Genomic DNA, 26,643 nt, shown 5'->3' with positions numbered 1-26,643 from the left:
GCGCCTTCGTGACGCAGCTCACGGCGCAGGGGAAGATGGCGGTGCTGGGGGAGTGCGCGTGTTGGGCCACGCGACCGTTGCTGCCGGTGGTGCGGACTTGGGAACTCGACGCGCGGCGCTGGGTCCGGGCGCTGCGGCGCAGCCCCGTGAAAGTGGTGTTTCCATCAGGTCAGGTCGTGGAACGGAAGCCCGGTCCCGGGAAGCAGCCTCGGAAGGCGGCGGCAGAGACCAGTCCCCGCGAACAGCGACTGAAGCAGTCGCGTCAGGTTCCCCCATCCCAGACCCCCAGCACCTGGGAAGAGTCGGGGCTTCGCTATGATAAGGCTTTCCCTGGAGACAAAAGGCTGAGGTGATGTGTTCCTGAGGCTTGTCGAGTTTTCTCGTTTCTCTTTCCTCCTCAGGACGAGACCTTGACCACTTTCCTCCCGTTGGAGGACTTCTTCCAGCACAACTCGCTGGTTTTTATTATGCACGGAGGGCAGGATAAGTGTCTTTCTAACAGTTCGTTTCTTTCCCTGCGAAGCTCTTCATGTCTGTTAGAACTAGATGTGTCTCCGTAACGAGGATGTTGGTAATTCCCCGTCTTTTTGTTTCCACCCACAGCAGTGTGATGACAGTAGTTAAGTCCAGGCCATTTCGGGAAAAGCAAGGGAAGATCCTGTTGGAAGGTCGTAGGCTGATTGCAGATGCTCTCAAGGCTGGTGCTGTGCCCAAAGTTTTCTTCTTTAGCCGTCTGGAATACATAAAGGAGCTGCCCATTGAGAAGCTGAAGGGTGTTAGCCTCATTAAGGTGAAATTTGAGGACATCAAGGATTGGTCCGACCTAGTAACACCACAAGGAATAATGGGTCAGTGGTTATCCAGTGTGTGTGTAGAAGTAGAGACTTGGGATTATTTGTTCATATTTGTCTCGGGCAACAAATTTTATTTAAACCAAATTCAGAATATTACTGTGCCTAACCTTTTCTTAAGACATCCAGAAAAATACAGTTCTCAAATCTGTGCATCTTGTATTTTCAGTGGAGACTCAAGCCATTTTTTTGTCGTTTGTATTGTGGTTTTTTAATAGTCTCTAGGGAATAATCAGTCTTCCTCAGACCTTATTTTTTTGGGGTCACTTCTTCAACCTTAAGTGTTCAATTAAAAATTAAGAAAATGTTGGGAATTCCCTGGTGGTCCAATGGTTAGGACTCGGTGCTTTCACCGCTGTGGGCCCAGGTTCGATGCCTGGTCGGGAAATTAAGATCCTGAAAGCCACGAGGCACGGCCAAAAAAAAAAAAAAATTAAAATGTTTACCAAAAGATTTAGCCTCCATTTCCACAAAACCTCTGCCAGTGTGGTAATACCTATATATTGTTGACCCCCTTATTCTAGAAGCAGGTGTGAGCAGTAAGCTGCAATTTATCACCCTGTTTAGCCTGTTGAACAGGAAACCTTGTCTTCATTTGATTGAATCCAACTCAAGATTCTAATAGACTGTCTGTTAGCACTTAGAAAGTCTTTTTTCTAAATATGGAAAGACTAAACTCTTTATACTTTTTTGACATTCAAGATATGAGAATCGAATGTGTGAGTGTAGAGATTTCTCTTGGATAGTAAGGGATAGTTGGGGCAGGGAGGGCGTTTTCTTCAAGATTCTAATGTTCAGGCCAGGGCCCCTCACACCAGTTGTGCGTGCACATTCCCTGTAGTGGGCTCACTGTACAGCTATTAATTGGGAGCGGAAATTCTGGGGACCGTCTCTTGTTTCTGTAACCCAGCAAGTCCTAGGAATCTGTGCCCCTGTGCCCAGAACTCTCCCGTAGGGTGGGGACTTGGATTGCTAAAGTCCTCCACTCAGTCTAAGTAACTGTGCTCTTATTAGCTATAGTTGTCCTTGGTAAGGACCCGGGTTTGATCTCTTGTCGGGGAACTAAGATCCCACAAGCCATGCAGTGAGGCCCAAAAAGAAAAAAAGAATAACTGGGTTACAGAATAATTTCATAGAGTGTGATTTTTTTTTTTTTTTTAGGTAAAAGAAAAAGCACTTATATATGGGTAGATGGACATACATGTAGGGAGATGCATGGAACAAGTTCTGAAAGGATACACTCCAAGGTTGAAAGCAGTTATGAGGGAGAGGAGGGCACTGAATTTCTCGATCAGAATGTTTTCACCTAGTATGTAATTAAGTACACAAAGAATGATAAATAAATGAAAAGTCAAATTACTCCCCATGCCCACATCAGACAAATGAACCACCTTTTTTGTTTCTTTAGGGATTTTTGCCAAACCTGACCACGTTAAGATGACATACCCAGAGACTCAGCTTCGCCACACACTGCCCATATTGTTGATTTGTGACAATCTCCGCGACCCTGGGAACCTGGGGACAATTCTGCGATCTGCTGCTGGTGTAGGCTGCAGCAAAGTGATACTCACCAAAGGTAAGAGCACATGTTACTGGGTGGATTAGGTGGCCGTTTGTAAGTGAGCTGGCTCTGTGGGCAGACATGCATGTATTTGAATCTTGGATCTGTCCCTTGGTAGCTATGTGTAAGTAAGCAGTATTCTGAATGTCAATTTCCTCATCTGTAAAGTGGGCATAACAGAATCTACCTGGTAAGGTTGTTCTAAGGATTGAGATGATGAATATCAAGTACTTAGCACTGTGCCTGGCACACTCATTCATGTTGATTATCTTTAAAGTTATTTTGACATCTGCTACGTTATTAAAGAACTTATAATTAATCAGGGAAGAAACAGATGCTGGTTTGAACACTTGGTTGTCTCCTCTCGTCAGAAACGGGAATTAGTAGCCTTGGTTCCAAACAGACTTGCCTAACAGTTGGGACATGCCTAAAAGGGCTATTAACAGCCTGGGGGGAGCGGGGAGGGAGAGGATCATTCATCAGAAACAGTCAAGCTACCATTTGGTGTAAACCGAAGTGGTCCCATTGCTGAGACTTGCCTAAATTGCTCCTGCCAGCTCCTCCTCCCAGTCACACCTTGTTGGGATGCATCTCTCCGCTGGGATGAGTGAGGTGCGGGGTTCCATCATCAGTACCCCACTCACCTGCCTCGTTGAGACCTCTGAGAGCAGGTGTGGTCTGGGAATGCACCTGTATAATCCAGGCAGTGTGGTTTCCACATTGATGCTGGCGGATGGTGTGTGAGAGGTAGGGAAAGAGTAGGAACACTTGGTGTGGTGGCCAGTGTTGAGGACACCAGGATGAGGGGGAGTCTCATCTTGTCCCTTGCTCCCCACCGGTGGAGGGGTCAGACTAGATGGCGCCCCTCCAGTCTGGGCCCCTCTTCTGCCCACCCCTCCTGCCACCTCTTGGCACACAGCCCACTTCCCATGCCTTGTCCCTGTGGTTGGGGGTCCATGTGAACAGTGTACATTCTGCATGTCTTTTTTTCCTTTTTAAACTTGGTTTGCCTACTTAACCTATCCTGAAGTTTGACAGGCTAACTTTTAAGATAACTTATAATGAGGAGACTCGTGCTAACAAGTTGGGGAGGATAGTGGATATGTGGTGCCCTGGTCCTGCTGTCTCCCGACCTGTGGGAAAGGCCAAGTGTCTGCTGATGCATAGAGGTAGTTGGGTTTAGCACGACTGCACGGAAGGGAGAGGAAGTGTGTATGGAAGAAAGGGCTGTGGCCTTGGTTCTCCCTGGATTACTGTAATTGCCTCCGATCTAATTTCCCCATTTCTAGCATCTTCCTTGCTCCAATCCAGATTCAACATGGAAGCCAAATGGGTCTTTCTAAAACATAAACCAGATTTTGTCACTACTTTGCTTAAAATCCTTCAGGGTCATTATATTGTCTTCTGGATAAAATCCTAAACTCCTCAGCCTGGCATACCCAACCTCCTTTAAATTGGTCCTTTCCTGCCTCCGGTCTCATCTCCCACCTCACCCCCATCCCACCCCCACTCAGTAATTGGCCCAATTACCTTACTTAGTTTTTCTTCCCACTTCTGTAACTTTGTCCTCTGACCCGGTCATTCTCTGACAAAACCCTCCTAGCCTTCAAGATCCCGCTCAGTGTTGTGTTCTTGGGTGGTTTTTCCTGATAGCCCTGCTTTGTACAAGGGTTTTCTATTACCTTGTTCATGCTTCTTTTACATCAGTTATTACCGATAGCGTAGTCACCTGCTGAAATGGCGTCCCGACGCCATTGCCCACTCCATCATGAGCTCCTTGAGTTTGGGGACTTTAAGGCTCTCGCATCTCCCGTCCAATATCTGGCACGTGTGTGGTAAATGTTTCTTTTGTTTGTTTTGTTTTTTGTTTTTGACCTCATCACATGGCTTGTGGGATCTTAGTTCCCCGACCAGGGGTGGAAGCACCGAGTCCTAACCACTGGACCACCAGGGAATTCGGAATTCCCTGTGTGTGGTAAACGTTGAAGGGATGAATGAAATCTGTTTCAGCACTAGCAGGAACGAATGCTCCAGGACCTGGGCTGGACACCGCCATAGCTGGGGAGGCAGAGGTCCCAGCCACCAAGAAGGCCACGCTAGGACGTTTTTTGCTTTATCTCCTGATCCAGAATTAATCTGATTTACTTCAAAGTCCCCATGTCTGGGAAGGTTTGTAATGTTAATTGGATCCTTTTATTTTCTAGGCTGTGTGGATGCCTGGGAACCCAAAGTGCTGCGGGCAGGTATGGGCGCACATTTCCAAGTGCCCATCATCAACAACGTGGACTGGGAAGCAGTGCCCAACTACCTGCCCGCCGACACCCGCGTCTACGTGGCTGACAACTGTGGCCTTTACACGCAGGCCCAGGCCCAGGCCCAGATGTCTAATAAGGCCAGTGACTGCGGCTGGGTATGTGACCGACGACCCCTACAGTTTCACAAGTATGAGGAGGAGGAAGAGAATCTAGAAAGTGCAGCCAATAAAGGCTGGCTCCCTGAACTTGAGGTCCAGAGTTACGACTCAGACTGGACAGAGGCACCTGCGGCTGTGGTGATAGGCGGGGAGAGCAGCGGCGTGAGCCTGGAGTCCCTGCAGTTGGCTGAGAGCACGGGCGGCGGGAGGCTGCTGATCCCTATCGTGCCCGGTGCGGACGGCCTGAGCTCGGCCATGGCTGCGAGCGTCCTGCTCTTTGAAGGGAAGAGACAACTGCGGGCGAGGGCGGGGCGCTTGAGCGGGGACGGGAGTCGCCACTGAGAGGGAGGGGACGTGGAAGCCACCACTGAGAGGGAGGGGACGTGGAAGCCAGTCCTCAGTTTTAGGTCGTCTCTGTGGTTATTGGAAAAATAAGAACTTCCCTGACTTTCTGCGTAGCCTCAAAAATACCAAAGGTCAAAATTCCTCCTGAGATCTCCATCTTCCCACCGACTTTTATATATGTGTGTATATGTACATGTGTGTGTGGGTAAGAGAGAGACAACGTAAGTAAATGCTCCTCATGGCTCTATGTTTTTAAAAATTGTCCACCAAGGAGCATCTTTGTGCCCAGAAAGTTGCTGAGGGCATCACCTTGGGTAGGGAGGACCCCTCCCTCCACAGCTGGGGGTGCTCTGCAGTCATGGAGCGCTGGTTAGAGGCCGGCCTTGGTCGGTCACTCCTGTGATCATTGGTCAATGGAAATTAAACCCCTGTGAAGTGTAGACCAGCAGATTAAAAAGTTTTATTTCAGTGTGGTCAGTGGGTCTCAATGCCTGTCTTTTCATCTTTGGCCTAGTGATGAGGACATTGCTGAGATTAATGACCCAGGAAGCTGAGGGCTACAGGTGATGGCGTTCAGTAGCTGGCTCTTCTTTTGGCTTGGCTGTGTTAATCTCTGTGGTTGTTAATTCAGGCCATGACTTAAACACTGTTTATGTGTGACACAATTTTTTCCCCCCATTTCTGGTGAAAGAGCTGAATTCATCAGGTGGTATTACACCTTCTTAGCACCTCTGCAGATATCTTTTTGAGAACTTGGTTCAGAAAAGGAGGAAACAGTTCTTAAATCTTCAGCTTAATCCTGCATCTGTCAGCAAAGCTGTACCCTTTTTACTAGCTTCCTGCTGTTAGTCCTACTTTGTATAACACTTTTGGTTAAATGTAATGACTTACTTGTTTACATTAATCCCCCATCCTGCATAAACAGAACTGTTAGGAAAATGCCACTGTTCCTGGAGGCTGTGTGAACAGAGGCTCCTGCGAGGGGAGAGGCTGAGGTTCTGAGGATGAGAGCTTGGGGCCCTTGAGCCCACAACTCTGCAGCAAGACCCTGCTGTTCTTCTCCCTCTCACACCCCCAGGGCAAGCTGGCTCCTTACTCACCAAGTGCCAGCGGGATGTAGCCAGGGACACGAGGGCAAAGGCAGGTGGTCATCGCTGTGTAAGTCACTGTGTGTGTGTGAGGTGGGATGGCGGGAACTAGAGTATGGGACCTAGTTCAAGCAGTGCTTTTACAACCACAGCGAATATGGTTGGAGTTGAGGACAAAGACACTAGCAGTGTAGTGTCACCACGTCCCTTCCATACAGTGGCCCCTGTCATGGTTGGGGTTCCTTGGGAGCCCTTCAGCTGCTCCTCACAGGGAGGTCCAATGAGTTGCAGCGTGCCCAAGACGAACCGTGGACCCCTCCCTCCCCCCTTGGCTCGCCCAGCTCCCTGGTAAGGCCAAAGGTCACGCAAGACCCTGCCCCAAGTGGTGCCCCGGTGGGATTGCTTTGTTATGTTTGAGGGGAGGGGTTTTTAAAGGAACAATCATCTCTTTGGTTGGCTGTGCTCTCTCAGGGTGACTGGCCGGAAGTTGCTCTGGTGTCCCACTCTGGTCTGGGGCTGCCCAGGGCCCTGCACAAATGTTGGGTGACAGTGGCCCCCAAAATGTTCTTGAGACTCACCATCCCCCATCAGCTTTTAAGAAGTAGAAAAGCCCACAGCCTTTATGCTGTGTTGAGCCCACAAAGGCTGGGGCCCTCTGCCAGCTTCACAGCTATAATGCCCGTCACACCAGCAGGCGAAATTGGGGGCGGTGGACACCGGAGAACAATACCACTCTATTGACAGTCTCCCAACACCTTGGAAAAGTGCTAAAGAAACACGAGGCTCGCAGAAACTAACTAACACACCATTGTAAAGCAATTATACTCCAATAAAGATTAAAAAAAATAAAAAGAGGCTCATGCCTTTTCAGCATGAAACCAGTCTCCTGCAATTTTTGTCCCTGGGTTATTGTTCCTGCTGACTTTTATTGTAAAGTAAAAACCACTGAAAGAACAACAAACCCTATACCTTGTCTTTGTTCAGAAAAACAAAGCACCGCAGAAGGGCACACCTAGCAAGTCATTCTATCATCCTGGGTGTAAAAAGGAAAAGACATTTACATCCCATTCACTTTATAGTCAATGACTTGTATACCATGCCTTGTGAGTTCTTTTTGTATATTTGTGGGTATAACTTAGAAGAGGGGAGGGCAAATTTTTCTTTCTTTAAAATGATTACAGGGGAAGCAAATGGTGAAGTTGTTTGCCTAGTGATGGAAATTAGCCATCTGGAATTCTTCTCTGTTTTGAGGCCAATATTTATGTCACCATTTCCCCAGGAGACAGGAATGAAAACTGAGCAGTATATGACAAGTAAAACACATTGCTTGGCTGAAAGAGAAGCCTTCAGAAGGTTGGCCAAGCTGCCCCTTGCTTTTGTGTTGCATGTGGCTGTAATGGTGATTTCTGCCACAAGGGGCCAGTCACGCCTCAACCACTCCCAACCCTGAAGGGAAGGGTGGGGATTTTTCCTGGATATAACTTGTGAAAGAGGATGGAGTCAAAAGTCTCCCTCCACCACAGTGGGCCTTTTGCAAGCAGTTTGTGCTCAGAGGTGCTAAAGTTGAAGACCCACCCACATCGTCATTCATTCTCGGCAGAATCTGAAGTATAGAACATTGGACCAAAAACTAGGGAGGAAATGGACAGAAATGGGAAGTAGCTGCCTCAGAAAAAACTAGCACATCTTTTCCCCTTGAATGGAGCCTCTGGGAAAGCAGCTCTGGACTAATGCTGATGTCCCCAGGTGCCTGGAACTCACACTGAGAACCCACTGCCTCACCCCGCTTAGTTTCAGGGCAGGGGAGGCAGAAAGGTCCTCTTCCCTCCCCGAGCCGTGGCTACTAGCTCATGTTAGAATCTCAGTCATTAAGGCCCAGAGGATAAGCAGACCTCGGGGGACTGGTTTCCACTGGGGCCTTCTACCACCTGCCCCAGGGTTATTAGCAACACCCGATGTCACCAAAAGCTGAACTGCTCCACTGCTGTTGTGCCACCACACGAAGACTCCAGGATCAGCGCCTCGCCCAGGGTTCCCCGACTGGTGCTGAAAACCACCGGCTGTGCTGTGGGCCCCTCTTGGCCAAGCCGCCTCCACCCGCTGTGGGAGCAGAACTGACTGGCCCACCCGAAAAAGGTGTTTTAAAGGACACACTCGTGCAGACACCTTTAAACTCCAAGATCTCACGTCCTCCGCATCAGTGAACACGCAAAAGAAAGAAGCTAGAAGCCAGACGTGCTGCTGTGGGTGACTGACAGTCCCTGAACCAGGGTCCCGCGTTACCTTGGAGCAGCTGCAGGCGCTCATAGCCTCAGGAAGCCAGGCCGCTGCTCAAAGGCCAGGTACTGAAAATCTGCATACATCACGCATGGTAGCAGCTCTGTTCTTCACATCTGTTTTGTAGGGAGGAGCAAGTTTTTCAACTAAGGCCTCATAGTTGGAGAAGACCATCACCAAAGCTGATCCTTCCTCAAAATGCAAGAAGAGAACTAAGGTTGGGGAGAGACGTGGCTGCAGCAGGGTCTGGCCTCCCAGCCGCCCTTGCACCTCTGTGACCCCAGGCCGGCAGAGTGGCTTGACTGGCTGGGGACTTCATATCCTCTGATATCAAAGGAGATCTGTTTTGGGGGAATGGGTCCTAATCGTGCCTCCTCCCATATCCCACTTCTAGCCCGTGTGGGTGACTTACTTGTGTGAGGCAAGAGCGCCCAGGAGTCAGACCTGAGACCGGCTGCCTCCCTGGGGCTGCACACTGGCCTACAGGCCTGGGGACAGAGGCTTTCATGAGGTGGCACATTGTTGCATGGAAACCCTACAGCCCCTCAGAACAAGTCCTACCCAAATCTAGTCACACATTTCCTGACTCGGGAAGTATTCCAGAAGGCCAAGAGGGTGAGACATACTTAGGCTGAAAAATGCAGCAAAGTTACTTCTCTTCGTGCTTTCACACTTAGGAATACCTAGAATGTCCTGATGTCAGATCTACCCTCGTAGAAGGAGAAATCCCAGCCATAGAGTAGACCCAATATAAGATTTTCCTACATCCGAGCTTTTTGTTTCCTGGAAAATATTTTACCCTTCACACGTGCACCACTTGCTAATAATGAACAATCAATAATGAAGCGAATATACAAAAGCCGTTTGTCCCCAAAGCATTTTCCCTTGAGCAGCCTGCTTGGAGGAAAAGCAGTGGGCGCTCTTGTCCCTGTTGGTGTCAGCAAAGAGGGACTTAGGTTTGAGTGCTCACTGAACACAGCTGCTTCGGGTAAATGGAAGATCCTGAGCTCCAGGCTGTCCTCGGTTCACGCCGCAGCACCCGGAGAGAAGCTGCAGGGGCACTGCCGGACTTCCCATGATCTACACTGCTCACCGCCACCGTGTTCAGCTCCTGCTCCCAGCGGGCAAGCAGGGGCCTGCCCGAGGGGGAGGTGACAGTGAACAGAATGCTTGCGCGACTAGAGGGGCTGGACCAGCTACTTGCTTGGGCCCCTCCCAGGGCTGCCACTCCAAGCCCGCAGGCCTCTCCACGTGTACACGCACACGCGTGTGTAGTTCTCCGATGACCTCATTGGGTCCAGCTGCTCCGTTCCTGGGCCACATTCTACTATGTCCATCACTGCAGAATTCCGTTTGCTGCCCTGGAACAAGGCCGCAGGAGGAGAGAACAGCTTTTTAGTGGCTTTAATTAGACAACAGGAAAAAACACAGTCTGGCTGAAAATTACCACTTGAAGCTTCGCTGATGCCAGAAAAGCAGAACAGGCTCCCTGCGCTTGGATGAGCGAGAGTCATTGACAGCGAGGACACACTTGGGGCGGGGGTAGCAGGCAGCCCCCTCACTCCTGGAAAAGAAGCTGATTCTCAGTCGCCCTCTGGCCTTTACAGCTGCCCGCTGTACATGCCAACCCCACACACATACTTTTTGTCTTAAGCAGATCTTTATTGTTGGGGACAGGTAAAAAAAAATCTCATCTCTGTTGTGAAAATGGGTAGAATCGGATCTGGAAGTCATTGTGGTGAACACAGATCTGGAACCCCAAGGTGGCATTTTTACAGCCACCATCCTGCCTCAACCTGCAGGGCATGGTTTCCCTTGCTGCCGGCGGAAGACCTTGAGTATGTCACAGCTGGTGTTTTAACCTGCTTCCGATTAGCGACAAGAATTTTAAGGTATTTTGGAGCTGCTTAGTGGGAATTAAGATGCCACCCACTTCGTCTGCATCAATAACCTTTAAGATCTCTCGCACTATAGAGACCGGGATTTTTCACTGGTGAGGTGATCCTCCCCCAGCATTATTCCCCCAAAGTCGCCACCGTATAAACCAAAAGCACCTTTTTGGTAAACCTTCCCATTGATCTTAACCTCCACACCCCCCTCCAGAAGGGGAATTCTGGTGTCAAGGGTCCAGTTGACATTAGTGGCAAGTAGTTTAGTCAGCCCTGCATGGACCGTAGAAGGATCACAAATGACCTAATTTTTCTGCTGCAGTGACTTGCGAGGAGGACTCCTCAACTGGACTTTGTTTCTTTTGCCCCAGAAGGTTAAGTAGTTGCTAAGAGAGACCACCTTTGCTCCAAGGCCATCATGGTACAGGGCACAGACAGAAATCCCGACCATCCTCCAAGTGAGGGTGACCTCACCTCGTCCCCACACCCCCCGCCCCCCAGGGAGACACTGGCAGGGCTCCCGGAGCAGCCCCTAGCCCTAGGACAGAGCTAGGTTTGAGAGTCTCCAACTACTGCCCCATTCTTCACAAGAGGACCCGTGCTCAACTCCTTGTGTTTCTCCAACTGGCCTTCTCAGGCTTCTGAGCACGTGTTCCCGTGAAGGGGGGGAATGAATACGTGTCCACAAGGATGTCTGTAATCAGAGACTCCACCCCCTGCAATAGCAAGTCAAACCCGGAGAGGTGGCGGCCAGAGCTCCAGCGGGGGATCTGCCTCTGGCACTCTAATCCAAACGAACATCCCGGCTTCCAGAGGATTCGACAGATGACCACGTTAGGGCTTGGTTCTCAAAAATTCTGAAACATAGCTGCCAAATATCCAGTGAAAGTCAAGAGGATCTTGTGTGTACACCCCCCTCCCACTGCCCACCCCATGGAGCACAGCACAAGCCAAAAGATTTTTGTTATGAAGGACAGGAATGGCCAAGTGGTTGATAACGTCCAGAGATGCCTGTTTTATTTCTTACTAGGTGACTGCATTTCAGGCTGGTAACAGTAACAGTCTAATTACCAACTAAATTTGTACCTCTGAACTACAAATCAACAATCCCACTCAGCAAGGAGTGATGGTGTCAACAGCTAATTGGAGGGGGCTGGGTTTTCCAAATAAATGGTCTTGATTGGCTGTGAGTGGAGCCAGGGGTGAGGCCTGAGATTATTTTAAAGGCCCTGACTCCTGACTGAGATAGGCTGAAACCCTGTGAGGCCCTACGCAAAGCCTTCCATCCCAAATCCTAAGAGCACAGCTGTTAGCTTCCTTTCTGTGGTCAGTTCAGCCCAAACAAGGAGCTGAGCTGGGCCCAGCAGAGCGGACCCAGGGCCTACTCTTAGCTGACCTGTCTTTGGTCTGCACTCCCACCTCAGGGCACAGCCCTTTCTGCAGGTTCTTAGGAAAAAGCTAGGCTTCTGGTAATTTTTTTGTCTCTTTTAAGTTCTGCTTTGAGAAGAAAAGGGAATGCAGGGGTAACCAAGGGTGGGCAAGGGCACCTCAGCAGAGCTCCAGCAGCCCCAGGCCCAGAGCCGGGCTGAGTCAGGTCTGCGCTGGTGAGCGGTGCCCCTCCGGGAACACAGGGCCACCGCATCTTCTTGGGAAGATGTCCAAGGGGGAGAACTTAGTAACAACATTCCAAGATTGTAGGGGCCGTTCATCTGAGAAGGTAGAAACTGGGAGAAGGTCAAGATCAAGGAAGAAAGAGCTAGAAGGAAGGAATGAGCAGCTCCTTATCACATGGGAGGCGCTCCATCAAAGTAAGCAATTATTACGTGAATCATTACCGTAGCTACTCTCTTCCTCACCAGAAAAGAACACAAACTTCCTTTGAGGGCTGGAGAGCCCCTGCCCAAGAACCGGCTGACAAGCTGGTGTTTTTCCCTCAGACCAAGACAGACCAAGTCACTTAGGAAAGGACGTCCTCGCCAGCAGCTCTGCACGGAGGCCTCCGCGGCCGCCGCCCTCTCCCTGCTCCACCCGCCGCGCGTGTGCCTCTGAACCCTCGGGCTCTGCACGTACGTGCTGGCACCTAAGGCAGAGCCAGAGCACCGATGCTCTGTCCCTTGGTGCCCACTTGACAGAAGAACACCCTGGCAAATACCTCACCAAGAGCTAGGGACCAAGAGAACGCTGCAGTCCCAGTTCGGGCCGGGTTATGCCAGCCCCGCGAATCCCAAGCAGAGTCTCCAAACACGGAGGTTCTTCTGCTGCTGGAGAGGATGTGCACCCTAGGGTGCTAGCTGAGGAGTTAATGCAGAAAACAAGGCACCACAGAGAGGTTGGACACTTGGGTTGTGTGATTCGGGACACCCTGGAAAAGTCCAAGGGTGGAGGGAAGGGCGGGGGAGGGGGAGGAGAAGAATGAGTTTTAAATAACATCCCGGGAAGCTGGAGCCCGACTAGATGGGCTCTGGTTTGAGCTTTTCTGCTAGGAAGTCATTCACAAAGGCCTCCACAATGGCAGGGGTGATCTCCTCCACGTCCATCACGTACTTGGCCCGGGCTGACATGTCCAGAATGGTGAGCAAAGGGGCAGCCTCGGGCAGGTTGGTGTAATCTCGCAGGGAGTCGGTCATGTCATCCTGGAAGTCACCAGAGGGAAAGAAAACCAGTCAGTTTTCAAGAAAGAGGGTAGAGAGTCCCCTGGGCCCGGACTCCCCCAGACGGCCTAGGAATGGAACCACCCCATCATCCTGGAGAGCGGCCGGCCTCCAGGAAAGATGGGCTCTCAGAACGGGGAGCAGGGGACCCTGCCCTGCCAGGGGGAGGGGGAGCCTGGTTCACAAAATTCTCTCTCTGCATCACCCCAAACCCCAAGCAAGTCATCTTTTTTTATTAGCACGAAAGCAACTTTAACTTGTGAAAATGGGATGTCCTTTGATTACTTACTTTTGCAACCAACTCTCAATTATCTGCAGCCCCACTGTGGGCCCAGGCCAATCTGGACTTCAACTTCAGAATGTTTTTAAAAAAACAGCCCACTACCCCCAGCCCCACAGCTGCAGCGGGGGCAGGAGTTACACCGCCAGTTCAGATGCCGGGGCCCCTGAAGTGCTACTGAAGTTTACACGGGTCGCTGTATTTATCATACGTTCCCAGTGACGGTCCTGAGGAATTTCCCTAGTATCAGATGTAGCTTTATTAAGTATAAAGGCAAAGAGAAATACAAAGACAAGGAGAAAGATTTGTAAGGGAGCAACCATCTGAGATTACCTTTCACGCTGCTGATACAGGAAATGGACTCTCTATACCCATCCCCAGGTTGTCTTACCATAAAATGTGCAAAATTCTCCACTGAATGAAAAGACCTGAGTCGCCCTGCCGAAAAAGGGCTTGGGGTATTCCTGGCCTTAAATGCTGGTGAGGAGGCTCACCGGTTTCTGAGACAAAAAACATTTCTTTCTGAAAGGGCAGTTCTTTAGGAAAGATGATTAGTGATTGTCTTTTTTTCCCCCACCCTATAAAGAGCATGCACTTCCCAGCAATGCCGGGTGATTCAGCATCTCTGGCAGCGTTCACCCAACTCAGGGCCTCCATTTGGGTTAATAAACAATCTTCACGATAAACAGAGGAGAGACACCTGGACAAATACCATACATCCACTTTCCCGGGAGCAAACACGGGAAGATGAATTTTTACGTCTGTTAAGCCTTCAGAAGGGGCAACTTCTGCCTGCGGAGAGGACAGGATCAAGACAAAGCCGAGGCCCGCTCAGCCCTGGGGGAATGTGAAGGGCCTAAGTCCAGGGCTCAGAGGCCCCCAGTTGGTGCCTGACGTTCCAGCGCCCTGTGCGCCTTCCTGGCTGCCTTGCTTCTGAGGTCAGAGAACTGGACCAAGAGAGCTGCCAAGGCCAGGAGCCGAGGTGCAGAGCAGGGGAAGGCCTGGCGGTGGGTGGGAGAGCTGGAGCAGCGGATGCCCCTGGGCCTCTGCCCAACCTCCTGGTCCAGGCTGGGCGGCCCGTCTGCCAGACCCGCACGGACGGAGGGAGCGAGAGCACTGCTTCTGGAGTCACTCCTCATCTCACATTCACTCCTCTCTCTGCCACCCACTTAATGCAGGCCTTTGGCAAGAAACTTCTCGGAGCCCAGGTCTCCTAAAACCTGTGAAACGGATTCAGTAATGGCTCACGTGGGGCTCCGCGAGCGTGAGAGCCAGCCAGCACGCGCAGCCCGCCCGGGCCGGACTCGGAGCGGTCTCAGCCTCTCTCAGCCTCACTCTCCTCGTCTGTGAGACGGTAGCGATGATGTTCCCTGCCCACGAGGTGAGGAGCACGTGGGCGGTGCAGGTGAGGCGCCTCGCTCGGGGCCTGGCCTATAGGAAACCTGCCACTGCTCCTTTTCAGCCACGTTTGTAACGCGGCCACCGGAGCCCTCCAGCCCTGCCCCCGCCCCGGCTCAGCCCTTTCTCTTCTGCGCCCATCTTTTCTCTCCGAGCCGTTCGAAAGGGGTTAGAGTTTAATACATTCAGAGCGGCTTCCATTTGTGCTTTGTGTGGAGCGGGCTGGGGACCCCCAAGGCAGGGCCCTGTGAACCTGCTTTGTTCCCTCCACCCCACGGCTGGGCACGGTGGCTTCAGCTGCCTTCCAGGGGCCCGCAGAGCAGGGGCGGCTATTGAGGTGATGAATGGGTGGTTCAGGGTGTCGCGCCGCCGCGCCATCCCCTGGGATCCAAACACAGCGTGACATGAGCCAGGGGGCTCTGCCCAACTGGAGGTACAGATGGGAGCAAGGAGGGCAGGGGGGCTTCAAAACGTGTATCTGTCAATAACTGGCTTAGGCCGGTGCCCCGGTAAGGGGAGGCAGCGGCGCATGCGCGGAGGGTGGCTCCGGGGTGGGGACCGAGGGGGCGTGGCTGCGGCCATCTAGCAGATTCCACGGGTGCGGGACCCAGGCTCCCAGACCTCGCGGGAGGCGGCCCAGCTTAAGGCCCGCCCTTCGTCCCTCCCCCTCCCCCTCCCCCGGTGGTGGAGAGCCTTATGCTCGGTCCAGCCCAGCTGAAGGCCCTCCAGGGACAGGCCTGGGGTGGGAGAGACAGGGATGCCAGGAACGTCAGCACCCTCCCTGGGCTGGAGGGGTAATTGCAGGTCGGAGTGGTGGTCGGATCCCCACCGGCATCCCGTGATGGGAAAAGGCCCCGTTGCGGGCTGGGGGAGGGGACTAACCGAGAAGACACTCTGTAAAGCACCAAGAGTTTGGTTTGGACCCAGCCCAGAGGGAGTAAGTGTTGATCGCGATCTTTGTGGCTCCCCAGCAGCCGGGGTGGGCGTAGCCTGGGTGCAAGGGGTGGGGGGCGGGGGGGGGGGATGTCTGTCGTGAGAGGGCCTCCTGCGGCCCTGAGGCTGCTGTGTGAGAGATGGCAAGAAGGAGGCGGCAGGCGCCAGAATTGGTTTTCCTTGACATCTTTTTCTGCTACATTTGTTTGTGGAGTCTTCTGGAAGCACGGTCACCCCAGACCCCCTTCAGACATCCCCAAGGGCTGTATCACTGGTGTTCTAAAAGCCAGCCAGCTGAGCCAGCCCCGGGGGCCAGGCCACAGCAGCACTCACCTCCCCCGCCACAAAGAACAGAAGTGGCGCCTCCTCCTCTTTGGCTTTGTACTTGGCGATGATCTTCTCAGCTATGGGCTGGATCAGCTGCTTGGCCGCCTCGGACTCCCCGTCATCCTCAGAATCTGTGACAGGGGAGAGAAAGACACAAAGACGCACTGGCTTGTCAGTCAAGATGGAGTGGTGCCTGGGTCCAGGGCCTGACTTGCCCATCTGAGCAGCCCCTGAATGGAAGAGAAGCCTCTCCTGGGACACCAGCCTCGCCTCCTGGGTGCAGAAGCGTGCGTCCCCAGGCATAGGCCAGCTTGCTCGCTGCTCTCACACACAGGCTGTCCTGAACCATGCCCCCAGGAAGAACTCGCTTCACCAAGTAGCGCTAATGCCCAGGCAGATGCAATTCTGTTCACTGAGCTCTTCACAAACCCACCTTGGAAGCTGAGCCTCCCCTAAGCCAGGACCTGAGGTCCCGGCAGTTTTTCTCACAATCACACAATGAGATGCCATGACCGTGGATCTCTGACTTCCTAATGGAAATGGCAGAACTGGTGGTGGTGGGTCAGGACTGTAGTCTGATCAGCAGCTTTGGTGGCGGTTGGGAGGCACCAGGGCACTGGCAACTTCACATCTGGCAGCGGGACTTGGCTGGGAAGGGACAGGCTGACTGCAGGGGAGAACCCCCAGCCGGGCTCCCAGAGCCCCCTCTGGGTATCTCTTGCCTCCAGTGAAACAGCAGCATGGGAGCAGCTCACTCCTGCTGAACGCTGAAACCGAGAGCAAGCGCAGACCGGGGGTGGGTGGAAACAGGTGCCCGCACAGGACCTTCACCCAGAAGTGCCACATCGCCCGGGAGGCCCAGTGCGCAGGCTCGGCACCACACACTCTACACCCACATTTAATTAGCTCCATGATGCTGGGAACTCGCTTTGCCTCCCTGGGACCCTATTTCCACATCTGCAAATGGCCAGTGAGGTTCCCTACGGTCCCTCAGTTCAGAATTGCTTCCCAGGCCCCAGGATGTGGGCGTGTGAGCCTGCCTACGAAAGCCCCAAGGTGAATGGTCCCCCAAGGCCATCCCCTCCCAGGGCCTCCTCTGTCCTCCAAGCACAGGGCCAGCCTGCAAGTCAGTTTGCTTCAGGACTCCCTCAAGTCCGCATGTTGGCTCCCCGCCTGGGGGCCCCCAAACCAGAATTCCAGAGAATGGGGGTCGGATGCTGCCTGCATTCTCCAGCCCCCTCACTGTGGTGCATATGGCAGCAGCTCAGCCATGATTCCGCTATTCAGATTTACTTTAAGTTGGAACCAAGCAACAAGTCCCAAGGCAGAGGGCAAGGTGGCCCTTGGCCAGCAGTTGCTCCGTTTGCAGAAGGAACCAGGGTCACCCCATGGGCCTGCAGGGAGCCTGGAGTGGGTGTTCTGTGTCCTCCTGCTGTCACCCACTGAAAGCCAGAGTGGGAAAGGAGGGGAGACTGAGAGGCTCTCAGCCCCGGAGATGCCGCCCGAGGCCGGGCCCTGCTCCAGCCACCCTGGGGCAGCTCCGTAGAGCACAGGTGAGCGGCGGCAGCAGCTGGGATGAGCCTTGGCCTAAGGGGCCCAGCCCCCCACAGCTGCTGTGCTGCAGCCCGGCCCCCAACAATGGGTCTGTTCATCACGGGGCCGAGGGCTTCCTCTCGGGCTGACCTCTTCTTCCCAGCTGGCAGCCGGGAGCAGCTAGGAAGGAAAGCACAGCAGCAGCGCCCAGAACACCACCGCCCACAGGGGAGAACCACGAATAAATCACTGGGGTCAGAAGCACGGCAGCCGCGGAGACAAAGGCCCAGGCTCTGCGTTGCTGGCGACAGAAAGAAGGTGCAGGGACAGACTTCCCCGACCCCCACCCAGTGAGCTCTGCCCATCCCGTCTCACCCTGGGGCTCCCGCTGAGCTTCATACCTACAAAAAGGACGAGGCAGGGGCCCTCGTTGAGCTGCACGGCGTTGGAGTCGGAGAGCTCCAGCACGGGCTTGGGGTGCCACGGGAAGCCCCTGCAGTCCTCGTCGTTCAGCACCTCCACCCGCCCCTGCCGCGTGATCACCTCCCCCTGTGGGTCCAGCACAATGAGGGTGGGGATGCCTGCAAGAGAGGGCGCGAGATTGGCCACGGACCCACAGTCCACGGGACGGCCCCCTAGGACACAATTCAGCCGGAGAGCCCTGGGATGGACGCTGGGCTCAGCCTCTGAAGAGCCAGGGAGCCCCCCTGGGTTGGCAGGTAACTTCTCCACGGGAGCCTAAGCAAGTCACTCCCCCGCCCCCCGCCTCCTGGTGAATGCACTGCAGCTCCCACCTTATCCCACCGCCACGTAAAGATCAACAAGGCTGTGCGTTTCAGAACTCAGCACAGGGGCTTGGCACATAGAAGCAGACGAGAAGTCCTAGAGAGATCCCCAAGAAGCAGGAGCTGCTCCCATACCTGCAGGGGGTCTAGACCTCATGAGGTGGTGTGAACACCCGCTCCCCTGCAATGCAGCCCAGCACAGGTCAAGGGCGGGAGGGCCCCGCCCGTGCGAGCACAGGGGGCCTGTTGGGGGGAGGAGCCTGGGACAGGGGCTGCCAGGGGCAGGAGGGCAGGAGGAGGACAGCTGGCTGCCACCTCCAGCCCTGCTGCTGGGGGAGGTCCCAGCATTCGCCCTGAAGTGGGGGGGGGGGCAGTCCCTGGAGGGAACGTGCTGACGGCAGTGCCATCGCTCTCACGTTAGAGTCCTGGGCCGGGGTAAGAAACGCAACACAAAGCGCCCCGCGAACCACAGCCCGCCTCTGACCATAAAGCCTCCAGTGGAAAATCACAGGAGATCCCTCCCGGGTTACAGTCGCGTGTGAGTTTTCCACCTCCCTGTTCTTTGTACCCCATTCCCCGCTGCTTCTCCTCCAGCCAGCACCCACAGCCCACAGAGGCAGACTCGGCCCTGCCCTCTGGGGACACTTGTCTCTCCACTGGCAGTTGGTCCCCTCCCCCCTTGCACTAACCAGCTGCCTCCCCTCTGGAGCTGACTGGAGCTTTAATTTTATATGGGCCAGGGAAAGCCAGAGCAATTTAATATTTATAGATTCCACAGCATTCAGTCGGTAATTTGCTCCGCTGACATTTTACTTCGCCACGGGGGGCGATGCTGAGGTACCAGAAATACAGCCCTGGTGTTATGACCTGCATGGTGGCTGGGGCAGCAGGCATGCAGCGGTGAGCCTGTCTGCAAAAGGAAAAACGAGTCTATTATGTCCACACCTATTAGAAGGAGTGGCTTGGCATGTCGGGGAACAGGTCCAGAGAGAAACAGACTCTGGGGACTGCCTTTCCCACAACACACATCACATACAAACGCATGTGGCCATAGCCGGCACACTCAGGGGCTTTCAGGATGCACCCAGAGCTGTCCGGGCCTCCTGAGTTGTGTGTCAGAGTACAAGAGACTCGGGGCATTTCCAGCCTCATCCTCACAACGGCATGTCATCCCCCAGAGGCCTGGGGCTCACATCAGGTGTGTCCCCAACCAGGATCGGGCTGGGATTGAGTCAGAAGCCTGAAGGGAGCCTGGGGCTGGGGCCCATGACACGACAGGCTGACCAGCTGCAGACAAATGCCTCCCCAGCGCCATGCCTCATCTCAAAAATGCCTTGGCAAATTTCTTTAATCAGTTTCTGAAATTGGGCGATTTCAAGTGTTGGGTTAAACCGGGGCCTGCCCGCTGCTATGATTAGACACTGCGGCAGGCCTGTTTGTAGCCCAGACGTGGGATGCTGAGTTGGTCTGTGGAGGGCAAGCAGGCACAGAGGACGGACAGAGAAGGCAGGAGAAGTAAAATCCAAAGGCAAAGAAGCTCACTTCCTGGTTTGGTGCCTCGGTTTCTCCAAGTGACTACTCTAAGGGGCTTCTTTGTTACCACGGCTGCAGCCTCTCTCCAATCATTGCTGGTGGGGACCAGCACGGCAGGGCAGGGACACAAGCCCCCAGCTGGCTGCTGTGGAGTCCTCGCCAAGTCAACAAAAGAACAGCTCCCCTGGGCCCCCGGGTCTCCCCACTCCTCCCCGACGGCTACGCGAAAACGAAGTCCCCCTTGTATTTGGTGCTTCGAGCCCAAGATGATAAGGTGCATGTGACTGTGGAGTGTAAACAGAAAGCGACTCGGTACAATGACCACAGACTTCAACCAAGAGAAGCCCACTTCCGGCACACGGACAGAGAAAGAGAATCAACAAGCATCGGGCCAGGCCGCCTTCCCATCACCGGATCTTGGGTTAGCTCGGCCTCGGAGCCCTAAGTGTGTATGTTCCTCCAGAGATGAACCAGCGGGTGAGAGAAGGAAGCTTGCTCTCTGGGCATCTGCTCTGTGTTCCGCACGGGGCGTGGGACCTCACTCACTCCTGGAAGTACGATTATCCTCCTTCTGCAGATGTTCAAGTTGCCTACCTAAGGTCGTCTGGCCAGTAAGTGGCCACGGTGGGACAGGAAGCCTGGTCTGCCGCTGGAAAAGCTGCCGCTCTTTCTACCAGTCAGGCCAGTGGTGGGGGCTCTCACAGCCCCGGGCTGGGGACTCTCATCCCCGAGGAGGAGCTGGGCAGGGCAGGCCCTGCATCCACACTTTCTGCACCACCCACCTCCCTCTTCTCTGAGGCTTTGGGGAAGGAGGCTGAGATATGATCACCTCTCCCCTTTCTCCCCCGCCCCCCGCCCCATCAGGCCTTTCCTGCTCCCCACCTCCCTTGAAGCAGGTTCCCCGAAGCAGAGACTTCTAAGGCGAAAATAGGGCAGAGCCTCTTATGGGAAACTTAAAGGGAATGGAAAATTTCTAATCAATGCCTTTGTACAAAATAACTGCCACCCCAGCAAGGGGCTTCACTGAAGGGAATGAAAAGGGAGCAGTTTGTCTCTGCCTCTCTTGAACATGTCGTTTCCCAGCTGGGATGGCTGGAATGGTTGGAGGAAGAGTACGGTAAGAATTCTAAGGAAGATCCAGGAAAGTCACTTAACTGCTCAGAGCCTCAATTCCACACCGTCAAATGGGGGTAGTGATAGTTTCCTGTCTTACTTGGGAGCTGGAAGTAAAATGACAAGTAGAAGATGCTTTCGAGCAGACCATCTGGCACACAGTAAGTACTCTGTAAATATTAGCTCTTATTATAAATAAGTTCATCATTATTTTTTTTAATCATCCCTAAGTTGATCATTTGGCTTGTGAGAAGGGACAGAAGACTGGTGCCTTGCTCTAGTGAGATAAACAGAAACCTCCACGCTGGCTGGAGGGAGTTCGCTAAAGAAACAGATCACCGAGGCGACGTCAACACCACAGGGAGGGTTCCAGGGACGGTATAATGCTGCCACGTGTGCGGTTGGTTTTCTCTCGCTCGCACCACCCCAAGCTTAACCTCTGCGAGTAGAACACACACTCTATGCTCCTAGAGAGGGCTTCAGCCCCAGGCCCCCGCCCAGGGGAGCTTGGGTGGGCCACGGCAGCGCCTCAGAATCCCCTTCAGCATCTCCCCGAAAACCTAGAGAAGAAGGAACAAGGCCTAAGAAGCCGGCTCCATACTGTTTCCTCCTGGGAGGAGCCGATTTGTGAGTATTTAAAACCATCTCAAAGCCACGTGCGGGACTTCCCTGGTGGTGCAGTGGTTAAGTATCCACCTGCCAATGAAGGGGACACGGGTTCGAGCCCTGGTCCGGGAAGATCCCACATGCCGTGGAGCAACTAAGCCCATGCACCACAACTACTGAGCCTGCGCTCTAGAGCCCGCGAGCCACAACTACTGAGCCCATGCGCCACAACTACTGAAGCCCGCACGCCTAGAGCCCGTGCTCCGCAACTAGAGAAGCCACCGCAATGAGAAGCCCATGCACAGAGTAGCCCCTGCTCGCCGCAACGAGAGAAAGCCCGCACACAGCAACGAAGACCCAATGCGGCCGGAAAAAAAAAAAAAAAAAGCCACGTGCACGGAGACTGTCCCACAGTTGCGTTTGGTTGCTTTCCTATCACCAAGGAAAGAGGGAGTTTCAAAGGAGGTGGTGGGTCTGGGGCAGCACCTGGGGGTGGGAGAGGACCTGGTCAGGGCCGTAACCCAACTTTGTTTCTCTGCTTCTAGATGGCAGTGTGATTGCAAAGATTGCTGGCAGTGGGGAAGAGAAAGGGGAGGAAAAGCAGACCCCAAGACCGGAAGAGTGGGTTAGGGCACGTGGCAGGGCAAGTGGTTACGTGATCACGGAAATAAATGGTCATCATGAACACTGTAGCAGTATGGAAATGTTTGTAATACATGGATGAGTTGAAAATGCAGAATACACAGTGCTATGTGTACAATTACAACTATGTAGAAATATGCTTGAAGACAGAGACCAAAAGGACTCAGAAAAGTGAAAACAGTTGTGCTAGGAAGGCAGGAATGTGGGTGAAATAGATACATATTTAAGTTTTGTTAAATGGTATTATGATGAATGCACTAACATTAAATAAAAATCAAACAGGAACCATAGGGCAGCAGGGGTGGGATGACAAATACAGACCATGCCTTGGCAACATCAACCCCAGTTCCGTTCAGCACATCCCTCTTTTCCTCCCCCTCCTACTCCCCCAAACCTTCCCCTGCTGGGAGAGTTAAGGAAAGGAAGAAGGCAGCTGGTTTGAGTGGTGAAGCGCAGAGAAACCCAAAGGAAGTCAAAGGGATGAGTCTGGGCCCACTTGAACTCGGCCAGAAGGCCCGCATCAGGAGGCACAAAGAAGACTTTTTTTTTTTTGACCGTGCCACGTGGCATGCGGGATCTTAGTTCCCGGACCAGGGATTGAACCCGAGCCCCCTGCAGTGGAGGCTCAGAGTCTTAACCACTGGACAGCCAGGAAGTCCCAAAGAAGACATTTAAAATGGCAGCCTTCTTGTAATTCTGAAAAGCCAGAAATGACCAAGTATCCACTGACAGTGGAACTGATAAACAGGCTGTGGTACAACAAAGCACTTCACGGCACTGAAATAAACCAGATGTAAATATCAACAGGGATAAGTCTCAAAAACATAACGTTTAGTGAGAAAAGCAAGCTGCGTTATGATATTACAGCATGTCAGCACTTAAGTACACTTCTAAAAACACACCCAGCACGACTATACATTACTCATGGAGTCAGAGACGCGGTGAACATCTGAAAACAGATGAGGAACATCCACAATGACTGGATGATAGTGTCACCGCTCTCCCCCACTGGGGAGAAAGAAGGGGCAATGCTCCACGGAGGAGTAAAGGGAGCCCCGCTTGGTCTGTGTTTAATGCTCCCATTCGTTGATAAATACCTCAGGCAAAGATGTCAGTTCTAGGTGGTGGCCGCATGGGTGTTTGTTACATTATTCTTTGTCCTTTCCTGTTTTTCCTTTTTTTATGTTTTCAGAATGAAACAAGATGAGCAGAGAAGAGCACTGAGGCTGCTCTGTAGGCCCCTAGACAGCCCCCAGCCGCCCTCCCCAGGCCCAGGGGGCCAACTCCACAGAGCCTGCGCCAGCCCTTTAAATACTGAGATTTGCCTACAGAAAACACCAGCGTCGGCCCCTCGCCCTCTGCTCACTGAAAAACACAATGGCTGAATGTTTCGTTTCTATAGAAAATAAAGAGACTCTGCCTCAAGTCCATTTTGTGAAAGGGGCAGGGAAGAGGGCAAAGGAAGGGAAAGAGAGGAGAAGGGCGGGAAGTGGATAAGAAAGGCAGGGAAAAGGGAAGAGGAGAAGAAAAAGCCAGAGGCTAAGGATGAGGAATAAGAGGGCAACAGAGAAACAGAAGGTAAATAGATCCCGGGAGAGCGACGGGCCTCACACAACTGCCTCCTGGTCTTCCCCGCTGCTCTCCTGGTGGCGGGGCCTCCGTCCACCCCAGGCCCTGTTCGCTGGCCCCAAAGGCGGGGGCGGGGGTGGGGGGGAGCGGAACAAAGCCAACGAGGGCCTCTAACCCAGGAGAGAAGGGGCTCTGAGCCTCCCTGCGCAGAACGTGGTATTCTCCAACAGCCAGCGTTAGAGAATTGCTAATGGGATCTGCCTTTTGCCAAGTGCGTCTAAACCCTTTCCTTAGAAAGGCATCTGTCAGCAGCATATAGGGCTACAAATTCCCCAGTCTGCACAAAGCGCTGAGAGGACGGAGGACAACCCAGCTACTCCCCAAGGCAAAGGAAGTGGATGGAGGCCACATGCCAGGCTTTGGTGAACTCCAGCGGCCCCATGAAGACTGCCAGCTAACACGGCCCGGGCTCAGGCCAGAGCACCCGAGGGACCAGCAACCAGCCTGGGAGCAGACGCCTCCTCAAGGCCTGCAGCGCGTCCTGCCATCTCTGAAAGGGGTGACTGGAGGGCACAGCCTCAAGGCCCAGACTCTCCCACCACCACCTGGATGGACACCTGAACGAAGTGGCAGCATCTTATGCAAGGGCTCCTCGGGACGCTGGGGGATACTCAGAATCCGGGGGCGCTCTGAGCCCAGCTCCCAGTATGCTCAGAGGATTCCGGGTTCTTCTGCATCGCCCACTTTCACCCAAGCCTGTCCAGGTGACACAGAGGAGCTCTGCCCTCATGGGCCTCAATATGGTCTGATCAAGTCATTTGCGCGCTATAAGGCACAAAGACAGACCAGGTGGAGGTGGCTCAGCTTGGGTGCGGGCAGGGGAAGGTACCTCATACTGCTCTGTGAAAGCACCCTCATCAAAACGTTCAGGAGGAGACAGCAAGTGGGGTGAGAGACCAGGACACAGAGTCAAGCAGGGAGCATGAGCTCCCCCAGATACAGCGCTGCGGGATTTGGAGAAGACCAGACAGTCGGTGGAACCCTCCACTGGCTCTGCATATGTATGGAGCGTATGTACGTGCACATCGTGATACTGTAACATAATGAGGCGTATATATTTGGCCTTCATCCCCAGCTCCTGGCACAGAGCTCCTAAAACCCCTATAATTTCCTGAATGATTGGGGTGATAGGAACATCTTTTGTTATAATATTTGGTCTTAGTCCCAGATCCTGACACAAGAGCTTCCAAGACTTTTGGAATGTAAGTGGTAAGAGTGAGTGTCTTTTTGGATGCTCACGAGATGACGGGTCTGGGTCGCCAGAGAGACGTGGTTAGAAGGTTGGAACATTCAGCTCCACACTCTTGACCTCAAGAGCTGGGGAAGGGAGAAGGGCTGGAGGTTGAGTTCATCACCAATGGCCAGTGATTTAACCACTCATGCCTCCATAGTGAAACCTCCATAAAGGCCCCAAAATGATGGGGTTCAGAGAGCTTCCAGGTTGGTGAACATGTGGAGGTGCCGGGAGGGCAGTGCACCTGGAGAGGACACGGGAGCTCCATTTGAGCAAGAAAGAAGAAAGGGGATGGGGAGACACACAGACACTGTGAGTTACGGACCTGATGATGTAAAAGATGCTTCATGGTGGAGAGGAGGGAGACTGAGGGAATTCAGGAGAGCCGGCCATACCGCCACGAAAGCAGGCCTGCTGAGGAGAGAGACACTCACCCAGGGGAGGAGTCTGGGCCGCCGGAGATGCCGACAGGGAGGAAAGTGATGGCCCTGGGACCTCAGGCCCCCAGCTCCACACCCCCAGCACCCTGCTCCCGGTCCAGCCTGTGCGAGGCTGCAGAGGCGTCTTCTCAGCAACCCCGCCCCCTAGAACAGGCTGTGGATTTCCTCTACCTTATACTTTGGTAGTCAAACGCAGTGGGATGCTGACTGGTAAGATCAATGGAAAATGCTGCCAAAGAACTTACAAACACCTAATGCGCAGGGGACCCCAAAAAATGCCATGAAGCTGAAGTACCCTGTGAGGCTGCAAGGAGGCAGAGGCCGCCTGGGCCACCTGCCCTAGAGCCCAAGGGAGCAGCCTCTCTGCCCCCACAGGTAGGCCTGTCGTGAGCTACAGCCTGAGGTCTGGCTACAGTGGGAGCTCAGTGAGTCCATCAGAAATATCAGAGGATAACATGCCTCTGGGATTTCTCTTCCAGTCTAGCTTAAATGTCACTACTGCACTGATCTCCCCTTAATCAAATTTTTCAAAAAGCTCCAAAGTCCAAAGCGCCAAGTTCAAGGACCACAGCCTGGTGCTCAAGGCCTTCTGTGATGTGGCATCACCAGCCTTATTACCCAGTCTGCCCTATAGTACACCATGGACATCCTACTCTGGCCTTTGCCCTGGAATGTCTCAAACCCTCTACCTAAATCCCATCCATTCTGTAAGGCCCTGCTCTAGAGTCACCACCTCCAGGAAGCCTTCTGGGCTCAAGAGCTCCAAGCCAGAGTCTCGCGTGAACTCAGACTATTCCATTGTGTGCCCTTCATGAAATGCTGCCTTGAAAAGGATCCTGTGTGGCTCTTCCACACTCTCGTTTCACTGTGCTTTAGTGCATCTCTGGTTTCACAGGGCCAGAGGCGGACAGACAGATCAGGGTCAGCCGGCAATGTCTGACAGGCTGCTTGCAGGAATGACCCCTAAGGCTTAGCCAAAGAGGTCAGTGATCAAGTGAGCAGTTGGCAGAAAACACTGTGCCAGGGAGAGAACCCAAGAGTGAGGAAGCAGGAGGCAGAGAGCTGGGAAAGCAGGCTGGTCCAAGCTGAGGAGGGACTAGTACAGAAGGCAGGGA

General features: G+C 53.3%; 2 protein-coding genes across 4 annotated transcripts in view; one reads left to right on the top strand and one right to left on the bottom strand.

Annotated features, from left to right (window-relative positions):
- Positions 1 to 6: 6 nt before the first annotated feature.
- On the top strand, positions 7 to 7,110 carry MRM3 (mitochondrial rRNA methyltransferase 3). 2 transcript variants are annotated; one of them, XM_036835525.1, is made up of 4 exons: positions 7 to 349; positions 604 to 848; positions 2,260 to 2,427; positions 4,617 to 7,110. In XM_036835525.1, exons 1-4 carry the CDS (start codon positions 36 to 38, stop codon positions 5,165 to 5,167), a joined length of 1,278 nt encoding a protein of 425 aa, XP_036691420.1. In that variant the 5' UTR covers positions 7 to 35; the 3' UTR covers positions 5,168 to 7,110. The 2 variants fall into 2 exon arrangements, with proteins under 2 accessions (XP_036691420.1, XP_036691419.1); XM_036835524.1 differs by having other exon boundaries at positions 37 to 168.
- A 4,302-nt stretch (positions 7,111 to 11,412) lies between these two features.
- The window catches only part of NXN (nucleoredoxin), a 143,220-nt gene continuing 127,989 nt past the window's right edge, over positions 11,413 to 26,643 (bottom strand). The window contains exons 6-8 of one of the 2 annotated variants that reach the window (XM_036836479.1): positions 17,948 to 18,127; positions 16,020 to 16,144; positions 11,413 to 13,057 (exon numbers count right to left, since the gene is read on the bottom strand). In XM_036836479.1, coding sequence (XP_036692374.1) covers positions 12,875 to 13,057; positions 16,020 to 16,144; positions 17,948 to 18,127 — 488 coding nt within the window. In that variant the 3' untranslated portion in view covers positions 11,413 to 12,874. The remainder of the gene's footprint in view (positions 13,058 to 16,019; positions 16,145 to 17,947; positions 18,128 to 26,643) is intronic. The other variant, XM_036836480.1, reaches the window with a different exon arrangement.

Source organism: Balaenoptera musculus, chromosome 20, assembly GCF_009873245.2.
Source record: "Balaenoptera musculus isolate JJ_BM4_2016_0621 chromosome 20, mBalMus1.pri.v3, whole genome shotgun sequence".
Lineage (NCBI taxonomy): Eukaryota > Metazoa > Chordata > Mammalia > Artiodactyla > Balaenopteridae > Balaenoptera > Balaenoptera musculus.
The sequence above is the reverse complement of the archived record's forward strand: the minus strand, read 5'-3'. Positions and strand labels throughout refer to the sequence as shown.

Bases quoted from the DNA above. Each gene is read 5' to 3' on its own strand.
- MRM3 (XM_036835525.1), top strand. From the start codon at position 36: ATGGCGGTGCTGGGGGAGTGCGCGTGTTGGGCCACGCGACCGTTGCTG. The intron at 350-603 runs GTGATGTGTTCC...TTCCACCCACAG, and splicing joins CCTGGAGACAAAAGGCTGAG to CAGTGTGATGACAGTAGTTA. The intron at 2,428-4,616 runs GTAAGAGCACAT...TTTATTTTCTAG, and splicing joins CAAAGTGATACTCACCAAAG to GCTGTGTGGATGCCTGGGAA.